Raw genomic sequence first — 14,777 nt, 5'->3', positions numbered from 1 at the left:
AGGCGGTGGGCTTGATTGAGAGTTGCAGCGTAACGCGCGTGAGGTACCGCGAGCAGGAAGCTGAAGGTAAACGCGCGTGAAGAAGCGCGAGACAGCAACTGACAGTTTGAAGCAGCGCCGGGGAAAAATGCCAATATATGAAATCAAATCCGCGCTGGGAGCCAAGCAATGAATGGAGAAAGTGCCCCAAAGCATACGACCTGAAGTAGACGAAGTTGGACTGGAGACAGGAGAGTCTGAAGACGAACAACTGCAGTGTTCGGTGAGTCTTGAAAACTTGACTGGCGGTGGGTGCAGGAAAATCCCGATCGTCGCCAAATTATGTTAAATATGAACCTGAGTCTTGTGATGGTTCAATTCGTGGGTTTATTCAAATTTAGTTATTCATCAAAAAGCACCCACAACCAGAGCCGTCCAGTCGTGAGGAAGCCAATGTCCAGAGTGACGTGCAAGGAATCCTCACGACTGAAGGTCGGTATTCTAGAACAACAAAAGAGATCTCTCGTGCTTGCAAGCACGAGAGAACAGGAAAGAAACAAGGTGATAATAAGTATATAACAACCCTCCTCAATTTGATTGTTTCTGTCACTTCCTAGGGATCTATACTGGTGCTCTACATTGACCTTTGACAGTTTCATTCTATGTGCTCCAAATAATGGCTAAGGAAGAAAAAAACTCAGTATAATGCATTGAGCTACCTCAGGGCAGTAGCATACAAAAGTGCCTTTCTTTTCCTCTTTGTATAGCGAGAACACCAACCTACTTTTTGTTGTATTACTAAACTCACCGATTTGATCTGGTGACCCTGAGAAGTTTGGTTCCATGAAGAAACTTCACATTCACTTTCTCAAAGCATTACCTGCCATTAACCAACGTATGGTACACAATGTACTGACCTCTGTAGTATGGGCAGTAGAGTCAGCCTTTCTGAAATTAGCACTAGCAACCTTCAGACATTTGACATTTGTCAACGGCGAACTCTCAGCTCACTGAGCAATCCTGCAGGAGTTAGTTGTGAGTGGTCAATGTAATATGAGAAACCAGGCTCAGTGGGAGCAGGACATTTCAACCTTTTTGGAATAAGGGCTGAGAAGAGAGTGAATCTGGGTAATTTACATCTTACTGCTACACTTGGTGAGTGATGGCTTCTTGGGAGGTAGAGACAAGCCCTGTTCAGGTAATTAAAAGTTTGGGTAATGCCCTGAATCATTCTAAATGAAAGTGTAAGGCAGCTTGTGAGCGATAAGAAAGTGTTCGGGTCAGTGATAGTGATTGTAAAAAAGATTGGACTGATAACAGTATGACAGTATTTTAGAACCTTATTGGGTGTGACATAGAGGTGTTAACTATGTGTTGAAGTATGTATGCATTCATCAACAGTAAATGAGCCTAACTTTGTATCTACAATTGTTAACCAGGAAATTGCCGCAGTATTTTCGGTTTTTAGTCGTCATTTCACTTCAAACCACAATTATCAAAGTTTTACAGTAAAAAATATCACTGCAGAGTTTAGTTTGTCTTAGGAATCGTTGTACCATACCATGTGTTTCTCCTTCCCTTGTTGTACCAGGAGGACATCCCCACGTAGCGGTAACTGTGCTGACATTTCTTCATCCTTCTGGCCGAGCCAATCAACAATCTCTTGCAGTGGAGGCTGCAGTTTTGCACTGTGGTCAGAAAAGGCCTCCAGACGAGCCCTGGTGATGGGTAGAATGGCAAGGGAAGACAACGGGAAAGCAGGATTATTTATTTCATAAGAAGTCTGCCAAAATCACTTTCACAAATAAAACTTGCACAGGCTCTTGCTCATCGAAGCCATCAAAGTCAATATCCTGAAAGGTTTTCAGACAAAATATCGGGGGAAAAAAAGAGGAGCAGAAATATCGAGTTTCAAATATCATGATCACAAATATCCATTTTAAGGTAAGCAATATCAATCTTAAAAATATCTATGGGGGCCATTATGATGTCGCACTGATCGCCACTGACACGCTATCATTGGCGGTCCATCTGATAGTCCGAGCGCTGAGGCTTGGGGGTAAGACTGACTCCTCCGGCAGAATCGGAGATCCAGTCGGGGCGTCAGTCAGACAGATAATACCCAAATGGCATTAGGATTATGATGTCAGTTTCTGACAGCCTTTCCATGGCGGAAAGGCTGACATGAAAAGGCTATCGGAAAGTGACTTTGGGATCTCCTAGCAGGTCCCCCGTCCCCCCGCGGCCTCCGCTATGAGGCCTGGGGGCACCTGTGGTCCCCCCCAAACAGCCATGCATCGTGTGGCAGGTACCGGTGCAATGATGTTTTAAAAGTGTATTTTTTCAGTTCCGCCTCATGCTGCAGTCCCCAGCACAAGCCGCAATAGAAAAAAATAACTTTTCAACCGCCGTGAAGGCGGTCGCATCATAATAATGGAAGGGGAACTGCCGACTCTGTGTTGGTCGGTCCCGTTTCCGCTACGATGTTGGTCAGATCCTCGGCCGTCCGACACCGTAATGGACCACTATGTTATTAATATCTATGTTAAAAATATGTATGTTGTTAATATCGTTTGCAAAAATATTCTTGTTAATCATATTGCTTTTTAATTATTTTTATCTATTTAGAATATATTTAAATTGTATATATTCTAAATTGTAAAATTATTGTTAATGTTTTTTAATACAGTTTCTACTTTTAAGTTGTTTTTAAGTTTAATTTAATAGGTTCTTTGTATTGTTTGTGCAGTAGTGGGTTGTGGTGTTTATAGGGGTGCAGGATGGGAAGTAAATTACTTATAATTAATAATTAATTAATATTACACATGTAATTGATACATAATTATGTTAATTGGGTATTTAAGCTTTAGGTGCAGCTTGTGGAGGCAGTAGGGGTATAGAGTGGGAAGTCAATTATTTATAATTATTTATTAATTAATTTGAAATTATTAATACGTATTTAATTAATAATTAATTATGTAAAATGTGTAATTCATTTTTTATTAATATTTTTTCGTGAGTTTTTTTTGTAGGGGTAAAGGTGTGATAAAAATGAATTATAATACTTAATGTTAAGTATTAATAATAATTTATTTGGTAATTATTTTATGTGAATTATGCAATTAAGAAATGTCTTAAGTTATATATGAGGTGCAAAGCAAACACAAGAAGATGATAGACGCAGAGCTGAAACTTTTCAGACACTCACCCCCAGTCACAGATCTGGGTTGAATCCCTCATTGTTCTTTACCTCACTTCGACACCCCAGTTCAGACACAGCTTTATGCAGTACAGGCTGTTGTGTTTGTAGGAGTAAAAAGGTGGTAAGTTAATTAAATATAATTAATGTATTATTCGTTAATTGTAATTAATTGTTGAATTGATAAATAATTATGTAAATTAAATAATTAGGATGATTTTTTAAAATATATATTATGTGCACATTGTTAGGTTTGTAGGGATAAAGGGTGGGAAGTTATTTAAATATAATTATGTTAATATTTAATTACTATTAATTGTTTAATTGATAATTAACTATGTAAAATTTGCTATTATTATAATTTTAGGATACATTTTAGGTGTGTGCTTATTTTGTAGAGGTATAGGGTGGGAAGGTATTTAAGCAATGCAAATAAAAATAGTTATTTATTGTATAAATAATGTGCTATTTATTATGTTACGTGTTATTTGTGTTATTATTTTTAATGGTAAATAACATTATATGTGTTAGTTATTATAGCTGTGAAAATATAGTGTGGTATTTTAACTATATCATTATCATGTGTTTTAATTTAAAATGTTTATTAAACATTGTAGTAAATATGTAATTTAAAGTGAACAGACTGGAGTGGGATTAGTAAATGTTATTCCCCTGCAATCCAACCCTTTCCCTACTGTTGCACTGACTGGATTGGGAATAATACAATGTTACCCCTCCTGAGTCCATCCTTTTCCCTACTGTTGCACTGACTGGAGTGGGAATAGTAAGTTTTACCCCTCCACAATCCAACTCTTTCCCTACTGTTGCACAGACTGGAGTCAGAATAGTAAATGTTACCCCTCCTGAGTCCAATGCTTTCTCTACTGTTGCACTGATTGGAGTGGGAATGGTAGATTTTACTCCTACGCAAACCAACATTTTCCCTACTGTTGCAGTGACTGGAGTGTGAACAGTTATTCTTACACCTCCTGAGTCCAGAAACGCTTTCCTTACTGTTGCCCAGACTGGAGTGGGAATTGTACATTTTACCCCTTTGCAATTCAACAATTATTTTACTTTCATTAAAGAAGTGGCTGAAAGCTTGTCTGATCGATACGTTTCGATGTTACCAACATCAAAACGCATCGATCAGACACGCTTTCAGCCCCTTCTTTAATGAAAGTAAAATAATAAATAAAGAGTAAAATTCATTTTGAGTGTGCGGCCCGTTTTTCATCCTGTGAAGAGAAGTGCTCAAATACAAAGCGGTGTGGTTCAGCCGCAGGAGATCGCACATGCAACGAGCGCTGCAGAAGCCGGAGAACCAATTTGCTGCAATATATATATATATAGTTTTTTCGACGCCAAGGTATTGGCTAGCGGCAGCCCACCTACTGAGTGCAGTAATGCGGGGGACGCTGCCAGGAAGCAGACCGTGACTTCACGGAGGAGACTGGTGCATTGTCACCTGCCCACTACCCAGCGGACCTGCGCCCTGCAGGTTGAAATGTCACGCGGGGACTTCGAGGGGTCTCGTTGAAATCAATGTGACTGTACAAAGAGAAGTGTGGCTCAATGATTAGAGCGGCAGACCCTGATGCAGAGGTCTAGCCTGGGACCAGGGTTCAATTCCCCGCCTCGGCGGGTCTTGGGCTCAAAAATTCCACGGACCTGATAATTCTCGCCTCGGTGCCTATTCCAATCATGGAGTCCCACTCTGCAACTCTGGGCAATAGCTTGCTTAATCTCCACAATAGCCCCCACAACGCTAAGGATGCCTGGCCTCCACCTTGGGGGTGCCCAGGAGTGGACGCCTCACAGGGAAAGCCAAGATGGGTTCCACAGCGGTATTCGTACAAGCGCTTTGAGACCCTTGCGGGTGAGTAGTGCGCTCTACAAGTATCAATTTACAATTTTTACAAAGTGCGCCCAGCTCCACTAACGCCGGTAAAATACAAAGATTGAACTTTGATTTCCCCATATCACACTGCCCCAGGTAAACATCATTCTGGGAGTTGGAGTGTTCATATTTGCTGCAACACGGTGGATGATCACATGGTTGGGGCGGCGTCAGTTGTGCAATTTACAAGTGCTGCAAATACAAAAGCTGGGCGCTACGGACATGCGGTTTAGCAGGAGGCGTCTGAAGAAGAAAGTGTCTGAAATGCATTATGCCTCACCTGTTAGTTTTCAATAAAGAACCCCGCCCGAAGTCCCTGCTTGTGGCTCCTTCCTTTAACGTTGTTGGATGGTGTTTTGGATTTAATTCATGTCAGCCAGAGACACGTCAAGGAGCCCCGTTTCTCTAAGTGGCTGCCTGCCTCACTGGTTCCTGTGCAAGCAGGTTTTTCGTCGCCAAGGTATGGGCTAGCGGCAGCCCACCTACTGAGTGCAGGAATGCGAGGGACGCAGCCAGGAAGCAGACCGTGACTTCACGGAGGAGACTGGTGCATTGTCACCAGCCCACGACCCAGCGGACCTGCGCCCTGCAGGTTGAAATGTCACGCGGGGACTCGAGGGGTCTTGATGAAATCAATGTGACTGTACAAAGTGCGCCCAGCTCCACTAACGCCAGTAAAATACAACGATTGAACTTTGATTTCCCCATATCACACTGCCCCAGGTAAACAGCATTCTGGGAGTTGGAGTGTTCATATTTGCTGTAACACGGTGGATGATCACATGGTTGGGGCGGCGTCAGTTGTGCAATTTACAAGTGCTGCAGATACAAAAGCTGGGCGCTACGGACATGCGGTTTAGCAGGAGGCGTCTGAAGAAGGAAGTGTCCGAAATGCATTACGCCTCACCTGTTAGTTTTCAATAAAGAACCCCGCCCGAAGTCCCTGCTTGTGGCTCCTTCCTTTAACGTTGTTGGAGGGTGCTATATATATATATATATATATTAGCAGCCCACCCCGACGTTGTCCGGGGGCAATGAGGCTTCAGGGCCAACCGCCTGCCCGCCCCAGCCCCCGCCTGCCCCGACATTGTCCGTGTCCCGGAGCCACCTCCCGCCCCCGGCCCCCTCCCGGCCTGACATTTTACGTGTCCCTTTGCCTTACCTGAGCCGGCGCTCCTGACTTCACCGCCGCTCCTCGCCGCTCGTCACCGCTCCTCCCCACCTGTCCGCCGCTCCTCCCCGCCTGTCCGCCGCTCCCCCTCGTTTTCACGCACGTCGCGGCCAGCGCTACGTAGCAGCCAGCGCTACGTCGCGGCCGGCGCTACTTCCAGGGGACTACTTTTTTTTTTAAGTTAAATTTTTAAATTTACGTTTAATTTTTATTTTATATAGCCTATGTCCATCTGCACACCCTGACATTTTCAACGATGTATCGGGTGTGTCAATTGGCGCTGTGGTTCCCTAGTTTACCTGGCTCAAAGGTTTGTGTTCTCTCTTTATAATAGTAGTATAGATATATATATATATATATATATATATATATATATATATATACATACATCTATATATTTATATATAGATTTGTTATTTTGTTTACATTTACAAAAAAAATTGTAAATTGTGACATAAATTATAATTGTTTTAATAAACCTACAAATATGTATGAGTTTGTTTGAATAAGTATACATTTATATACAGTTTTAAATTATTAAAATATATTTAATTGACATTATATTACTGTTTAATGCTAATATATGTAATGTTTATTATGTTTTAATATGTGTATAATAAAAATGTATAATAATGTGCTCAATATTTGTGTATAACGATAATGTTGTTATTCACATTATAAGTATAGGATAAAGATATTTTTCTGCTCCATATTTTTACACAATATTTATGTCCCACGATATTTGTGGTATAAATATTTTATCAGTAAATCATCCTGAAAAGAACCGTGATGTCAGGCTCTAGAAATAACTAAATAAAATTAGGCTGCAAGAGCAACCCTTTGACTCATGGGAACCCGGGTATACAGAACGTAACCAGAGAGGGGCGTGCATAATAAATAATAAATATAAAAGCCCTAGGGAGTCAAAATCAAGCAGCACACTATGGTCAAAAAATGAAGAAAATCTTACTATATCTGTACTTAATGAGAGGCTACATAGCTACGTGTGAGCTCAAAACATTGGAAATCACTTCACAAAAAGACACAACAGCCTCTTAAATCTCTTTATATTTTGAAGAAGCTTTGGCAAAACCAATAGCTCTGGTGCTGGCTAAAAGCAAAATAATATTTTTGGTCTCTAAAAGCAAACCTTGCCATAGCAGTCTCTAACACTGAAGGGAAGTATTTTGTTTGTGGATGAGATCCTTCTGAAATTGCCACAATTCATAATGAAGTTAATCAGTGGCTATAATGGGCCCACCCACTGTCCCATGCTGTATGTTGTAGTGGGCAGAAGAAATATGTGGATGACACAACAAAAGACCAGTGGATGAAGAGAGATGCTGTATGATGTCTTGGGCAGAAGAAATATGTGAATGACACAAAAGAGACCAGTGGATAAAGAGGAATGACTCAAATTAAGTATATTATATGAATAATTTCAGCAAAAGTTCTTGAATAATGCCAGATCTAAAAATAACCCACAGATAAATTTGCAGATCGTTCAGTTGACCTGCATGCTCTTGAGTTTCCATGAACTGCATCAGTGAACTGCTGGCTCTCTTCACCATAACTGGTGTGCCCTGATCCCTAACTGGCGAGATTTAGGATTATAAAGCTTGTAGTCCTGCATTTAAAGTCAATAAGAATAGATAGAAATATCAGAAAGCAAAAAGAGGTGTTTAAATATACAGAACTGGCTATACATGGCACATCTGTGATTAGAGAATTAGAGATGCCTGTAAATATGTACAAAGACAGAAGCGTCACGTCTGAGGAAGATGCAGCTTGTGGTGTTTAATATTGTGACTAGTAGACTATACATAGCTATCCGGATAATAGCTTCATTGGGCATCTAACGATTGTCTACACAATATTTCTCCCAGATTCTTCGAATCATGTTTTTGGAGGTGACATGACTGAAGATACTACTGACAACTGTCTATCAGCAATGGTTTTCCTAAGTAATTAACCAGCTTGAGGGTCTGGGCCAAATCAGTCTTGTTGTTGTGGAGAAGTGTGGCTCAGGGGTTAGAGGCGGCAGACCTGGAGCTTGAGTTCGGCCCTGGACCAGGGTTCAATTCCCCGCCTCGGCGGGTCTTGGGCCTAATAATTCCACGGGCTCGATAATTCTCGCTCCGGTGCCTTCTCGACTCACGGGTTCACACTCTGCGACTCCGGGCAATAGCTTGCTTAATCTCCACATCGGCCCCTCGCGGTGGGATGCCTGGCTTTCACCTTGTGGATACCCTGCCAGGGTTATCTCACAGGGGAATACCAGGACGGGTTCCCTAAGCAAGCGCGGAGATGCCCCAGGGTAAGTCATGCGCTATATAAGCTTCATACATTTACATTTACATTTACAAGGAGAGTGAAACTGAAATTAACATCTAATCTCACCAATACACATGCAGGACACCAGCACGTGTGAGTCCTAGCTAAGACATGCCAGTGAGGAGACTGCCCACATTTGGAAGAGTCTGTGACTATCCTGCTTTTTCCTGAGTCCTTGTAGTCACAGGGACAGACTGGCAATATTTACGGTGAGCCTGATGGTGTTGCCACTAAACAGGGTGCTGCATATTCAGTCTACAATGGAAAGTTGGGGGCGTAGGTGCAACAGAATGGCAGAGCGCGGTGTTACGCAGCAATTGGTAACGCCGAGCTCTGACATTCTGGAAGCGTGGGGGATGCGCCATATTTACAATACAGCACACTCCTGTATTTCCCCTAGTGCTGGCACCAAATTTAGCTGCCTAGTGCCACTGCAGGCACCCTTGCATCATAGTGCAAGTGTGTCTGCGTTGCAGGGAATGATTGTTCATGTGCAGGAAGGTTTTCCTTCCTGCACTTAAACAATCAATAATGGTGATTTGTAACTTCTATGTGTGCAGCAGGATGCAGCGTATATTGAAGTAGCAACTCCTCATTTCCTAATGATTATGTGCAGGAAGGTCACCTTCCTGCACATGAACAACAACTAATGGCAATTTAATCATAGAAACAGCAAAATGAGGTGAAAATAATCAGTTCTACTCGTTGCGTCAGGTTAAGACCAGAATTTCCCTGGTATTATTTTTGGCGCTGCCCCATATTTATGCCACCCTTGTATATAGGGGACAGCATCAAAAAGCAATGGGTCGAGAGACACCGAGACGAACTCATCCTTGGAGGCCTGCTGGCGCTGCCGCGGCACCTCTTCGTGAACCATCTTTGAAGGCCTGCTGGCGCTGCCGCGGCCCTCCTTGTCGTGAACCATCTTCAAGGCCTGCTGGCGCTGCCGCGGCCCTCCTCATCGTGAACCATCTTCAAGGCCTGCTGGCGCTGCCACGGCCCTCCTCATCGTGAACCATCTTCAAGGCCTGCTGGCGCTGCCGCGGCCCTCCTCATCGTGAACCATCTTCAAGGCCACCTGGCGCTGCCGCGGCCCTCCTCATCGTGAAACATCTTCAAGGCCTGCTGGCGCTGCCGCGGCCCTCCTCGTCGTGAACCATCTTCAAGGCCTGCTGGCGCCGCCGCGGCCCCTCCTTGCGATCCCTACAGCTCGAGGATTGTGAGCTCCACCTATGGCTGCTTCTGTACCGGACCGGTACTCAGACTGTCCCGCTACCCCTTTTCCCCAAAGAGACTAGAATTGACGGGACCCTCGTGTCCTGGACCTGCTGTACCGCTCATAACCTTGCCTAAAGATATCTATAAAAGTGTGCAGAACTTATCCTTGTGTGGTGTCTATCTGTGGGGGGGAAGTTACTCGTCTGTACGATTACCGGAGAGGGCCCTCGTCGGAGGCCTCTCCCCCTGTATTCGGCCGACCCTCCGGGTCCCCGTCTAACATTGGTGGCCAGCGGCGCGATCCGAGCCGACGCATAATCGTACAGAGAGTAACTCACCCCACGACACACCGCCACCATGACGACAAAGGAGAGTGGAACAACGGAAAAATTTCAGATGGAAAAACTGGAAGAGTACAGCCACAAAGAACTAAAGCAATTTTGCATAGAGCTGGGCATTGCTACCACAGGACTGAGCACGAAAGATGACCTCAAGCACGCCTTAGAGTCTTGGGTGGAGACGGAAACATCCCCACCCCAAAATCAAAGCCTCAGACCACCGAAACAAGTACCACCCCTACGGACGAAAGAAGATCGGGCCTCTCGTCCGAAGAGGCCCGAGAACGGGAGAAAAGCCGGCTCCACGAATTGGAGCTGGCCCGACTCCGCTTAGATGGAGAACTCAAATTGGCAGAACAAAAAATAACCCTCGAACACTTACGGCTCAGGGAAGAACGAGAGGAGAAAAAGAGCCAGAGGGAGCTGGAAGAGAAAAGACTAGCCTGCGAGCATGAGCGCAACTTGAAGGAGCTAGAAATTCGGCGGCAGAACAAAGACCTCGGAGTCTCCGGGCACCAGAGCCCCACTGCCCCTATGGACCCAAAGGTCCACATCCCCAAGGATGTCGTCAGGGAATACTACCGGAACGACGACATCCAGCAATGGTTTAAAGCCTACGAGGTAGCAATGACCTCCCACCGAATCCCACGGAGCGACTGGGGAGCCGGGCTATGGGGGAAATTCGTCAGCGAAGGACGAGACGCCCTGCTGCAACTCCCCGATCACCAGATGAAGTCCTACGACCACATGAAGGCCGCCCTCCTCACTCGCTATGGGCTCACGCCCGAGATGTACCGACAGAGGTTTCGAGAGTGCAAACGAATCCCGGGTACAACCTGGGTGGAGTACGTGAACTTTTTTAGCAGAGCCTTCGAGGGATGGATCAAGGGCAGCCAGGTCACCACCTACGAGCAATTGTTCGACCTTATTGTATGGGAGCACCTCTCCAATAATTGCTTCGTCGAACTAAGACAGCACCTCCTTGATAGTAAACTGACTGAACCTCGGAAACTCGCCATCGAAGCAGACCGATGGGAGAGCACCCTAGTCCCTCGGAGCTGGCCCAGCGAACAGAACAGAGCTTCCCAAGGGCCTCACCGCCCACGGGGGGGAGGAGGAGGCCAGGGTCAGGGCAGGGACACCGTCACGGTGCCCTCCACTAACAACCCCCCGCCCCCGGCCGGAAGAGGAAGCCCTCCAACGCGACCAGGGTTCCGCTCCAACGTTACCTGCCACAGCTGCCAGCGACCCGGCCACTACGCCAATGACCCCAACTGCCCGAAAAATCAGAGCCCCATGAACCGCCAGATCGCCGCCGCCGCCCTGGGAGAAGAGCCGGCCCAAGAAGACACCGAAGAGTACGAGCCGTACCAGCCCAAGTGGGAACCCGCCGCCATGTCCCTGGTCTGTTTAGGGGAGGGAGACATGGTCCCACGGGCGCCCATCCCCGCCAACACGCAGAAATACAGCCAGTGGGTCACCATCAATGGACGCCGGGCTGAGGCCCTCCGTGACACAGGGGCCAGTGTGACCGCAATCCGCTGCCATCTGGTGACCCCTGACCAGATCCTACCCAATGTACTTTGTCCAGTGCGGTCGGCCGACAACTCCGAAAGCCTGTGCCAGATGGCCTGCGTCCCCTTCGAGTGGGGAGGGGTGTCCGGCATGCTAAAAGTGACTGTCCGCGACGATGCCCCGGTGGACTGCCTTCTGGGGAACGACCTCGAGAGCTCCCCCTGGTCAGCCGTGGAGCGGAGGGAGCACCTGGGGATGCTTAGTCTCCCTGAATGGGTCTGTGTAACGACCCGATCCATGGCCACCCGCGCCATCTCCAGCCCAGAGGAACCAGAGTGGCCTGAACCTCCTCCGCCGATCGTCACAGAAGAAACCACCCCTGAGCCTGGTCCTCCGGGGTCCGGCAACCAAGAACCTGATCAACTCCGAGACCTCCCAGAGCTGGCCCAGTGGCGTCAGGAAGGTGGCCCCACTCAGGAACAATTCCGCCAGGAACAAAGAGTGTGTCCCTCCCTCGAGGGACTCCGACAACAAGCCATAGCCCAGAGCGCAGGGGATACCTCGGGGGCCCACTGGATCTACTGGGACAACGAGCTGCTCTACAGTGAGCAAAAGATTGCCGAGCTAGGAGCCAGCCGGGTGTTGGTGGTCCCCCTCAGATTCAGAGACTTCCTATTAAACTTGGCACACGATGTGCCTCTTGCCGGGCACCTGGGGCAGGACAAGACGTACAGCCGCCTGGTGACCCACTTCTACTGGCCAAAGATGCGGAACGATGTAGCAAACCACTGCCGGGCCTGCCCCACCTGCCAGGCCAGCGGGAAGAGCGGCCGAAAACTTAAAGTCCCCCTGAAACCCTTTCCCATCGTCACCACCCCCTTTGAGCGGGTGGGAATCGATATTGTGGGGCCCCTGGAGCCCCGGACAGCACAGGGACACCGATTCATACTTGTCCTGGTGGACCATGCCACCCGCTATCCCGAGGCCATACCTCTCCGGACCGTGACGGCGCCTGTGGTGGGCCGAGCCCTGATGGGGATCTTCTCGCGGGTGGGCTTCCCCCGAGAAGTCGTTAGTGACAGGGGCACGAACTTTATCTCCAAGTACATGAAGTCCCTATGGCAACAGTGCGGGGTCACCTACAAATTCACGACCCCCTATCACCCGCAAGGGAACGGACTAGTAGAACGATTTAACCGCACTCTCAAGGGGATGATCATGGGCCTGGAAGAACCCTTACGTCGCCAATGGGACGTGCTGCTCCCGTGCCTCCTGTTCGCTTACAGGGAAGTCCCCCAGAAATCCCTGGGCTTCAGTCCGTTCGAACTATTGTATGGACACCCCGTCCGGGGCCCCCTCAGCCTGGTCAAAGAAGGGTGGGAGGTGGCCCCTCAGAAGATTCCCCCTGATGTATACAAGTACCTCTTGACCCTCCGTAACCAGACCCGGCGGTTCAGGGAACTTGCCAAGGCCAACCTCGAAGCCAGCCAAGAAGACATGAAGCGCTGGTATGATCAGCATGCCTCATCCATCGAGTTCGAGCCGGGACAACAGGTCTGGGTGATGTCCCCGGTTGAACCTTGCGCACTCCAGGACAAATGGATGGGACCCTTCAAAGTGGTAGCGCAAGGGCCCCGTCACCTACCTGGTAGACATGGAGTCACCCCGAAACCCCCTACGTGTCCTCCACGCCAATAGACTCAAGCCCCACTTTGTGCGCTCTGAACTTAGCCTCCTGATGGCTACCGACAGTGGGGCTGAAGAAGACTCCGAGCCCCTCCCTGATCTTCTGAAAACGCTCGAGAAAGACGGCTCCGTGGAGGGAGTCCACCTCTCCGATGCCCTGTCCCCAGTGCAACGCCGAGACTGCCAAGAACTGCTACTCCAATTTGCCGACCTATTCTCCCTCATCCCTGGGGTCACCCCCTGGTGCCTCCACGACGTTGACACCGGGGATAGCCCCCCTATCCGACACAGGGCGTACAGGGTGCCTGATCGAGTACGCGCCTGCATCCAGTCGGAAGTCTCCAAAATGCTAGCTCTGGGAGTGATCGAGCCGTCCGACAGCCCCTGGGCCAGCCCGGTCGTGCTGGTCCCCAAGGCCGCCGCCCCGGGCGTCGCCCCCGAGCTCAGGTTCTGTGTAGACTATCGAGGTCTGAACGCCGTCACCAGGACCGACGCTCATCCCATTCCCCGGGCAGATGAGCTGATTGACCGCATGGGGGCCGCCCGCTACCTGAGCATCTTCGACTTGACAGCGGGCTATTGGCAGATCGGCCTCACCCCAGGGGCCCAGGAGCGATCCGCCTACTCCACCCCGGATGGCCACTACCACTTCAAGGTGATGCCATTCGGAATGAAAAACGCCCCCGCCACCTTCCAGAGACTCGTGAACAAGGTGCTGGCGGGGCTCGAGGAATTCAGCGCCGCCTATCTGGACGATATTGCTGTGTATAGCCGCCACTGGGCGGAACACCTCCACCACCTCCGGGAGGTCCTGAACGCCCTCCGGCAGGCCGGGCTCACCGTCAAGGCCAGCAAGTGCCAGATCGGCCAAGGATCCGTGACCTACCTGGGACACCAAGTGGGAAGTGGCCTGGTGGCCCCCCTCCAGCTCAAGATTGCCGCCATCCAGGCCTGGGAGCCCCTGGTCACCCAGACAGAGGTCCGAGCCTTCCTGGGGCTCACGGGGTACTACCGGCGTTTCGTAAAAGACTATGGCAGCATTGTGGGGCCCCTCACAGAACTCACGTCCAAAAAGAACCCCAAGAAAGTCAACTGGACTCCTGAATGCCAGGCGGCCTTTGAGAACTTGAAGTCCGCCATGTGCACCGCCCCCGTGCTCCAGGCCCCCGACTACAGCCGGGAATTCATTGTACAGACAGACGCCTCAGATCATGGCGTTGGGGCCGTCCTCTACCAACTCAACTCCGAGGGAGTCGATCAGCCAGTGGCCTTCATCAGCCGACGCCTGCTGGCCCGAGAACAGCGCTGGAGCACCATCGAGCGGGAGGCCTTCGCCGTAGTGTGGGCCCTCAAGAAGCTCCGGCCCTATCTCTTCGGTACCCACTTCCGGGTGCAAACAGATCACCGACCCCTGCAATGGCTGATGCAGATGCGGGG

General features: G+C 48.6%; 1 protein-coding gene across 1 annotated transcript in view; it reads right to left on the bottom strand.

Annotated features, from left to right (window-relative positions):
- The window catches only part of DRP2 (dystrophin related protein 2), a 1,191,281-nt gene that overhangs the window by 429,413 nt on the left and 747,091 nt on the right, over positions 1-14,777 (bottom strand). Inside the window, exon 4 of the mRNA XM_086964637.1 lies at positions 1,541-1,697. Within this exon, the coding sequence (XP_086820763.1) occupies positions 1,541-1,697 (157 nt within the window). The remainder of the gene's footprint in view (positions 1-1,540; positions 1,698-14,777) is intronic.

This window comes from Lissotriton vulgaris, chromosome 4_1, assembly GCF_964263255.1.
Source record: "Lissotriton vulgaris chromosome 4_1, aLisVul1.2, whole genome shotgun sequence".
Taxonomy (NCBI): Eukaryota; Metazoa; Chordata; class Amphibia; order Caudata; family Salamandridae; genus Lissotriton; species Lissotriton vulgaris.
This window is presented reverse-complemented; position numbering and strand designations above follow the sequence as displayed.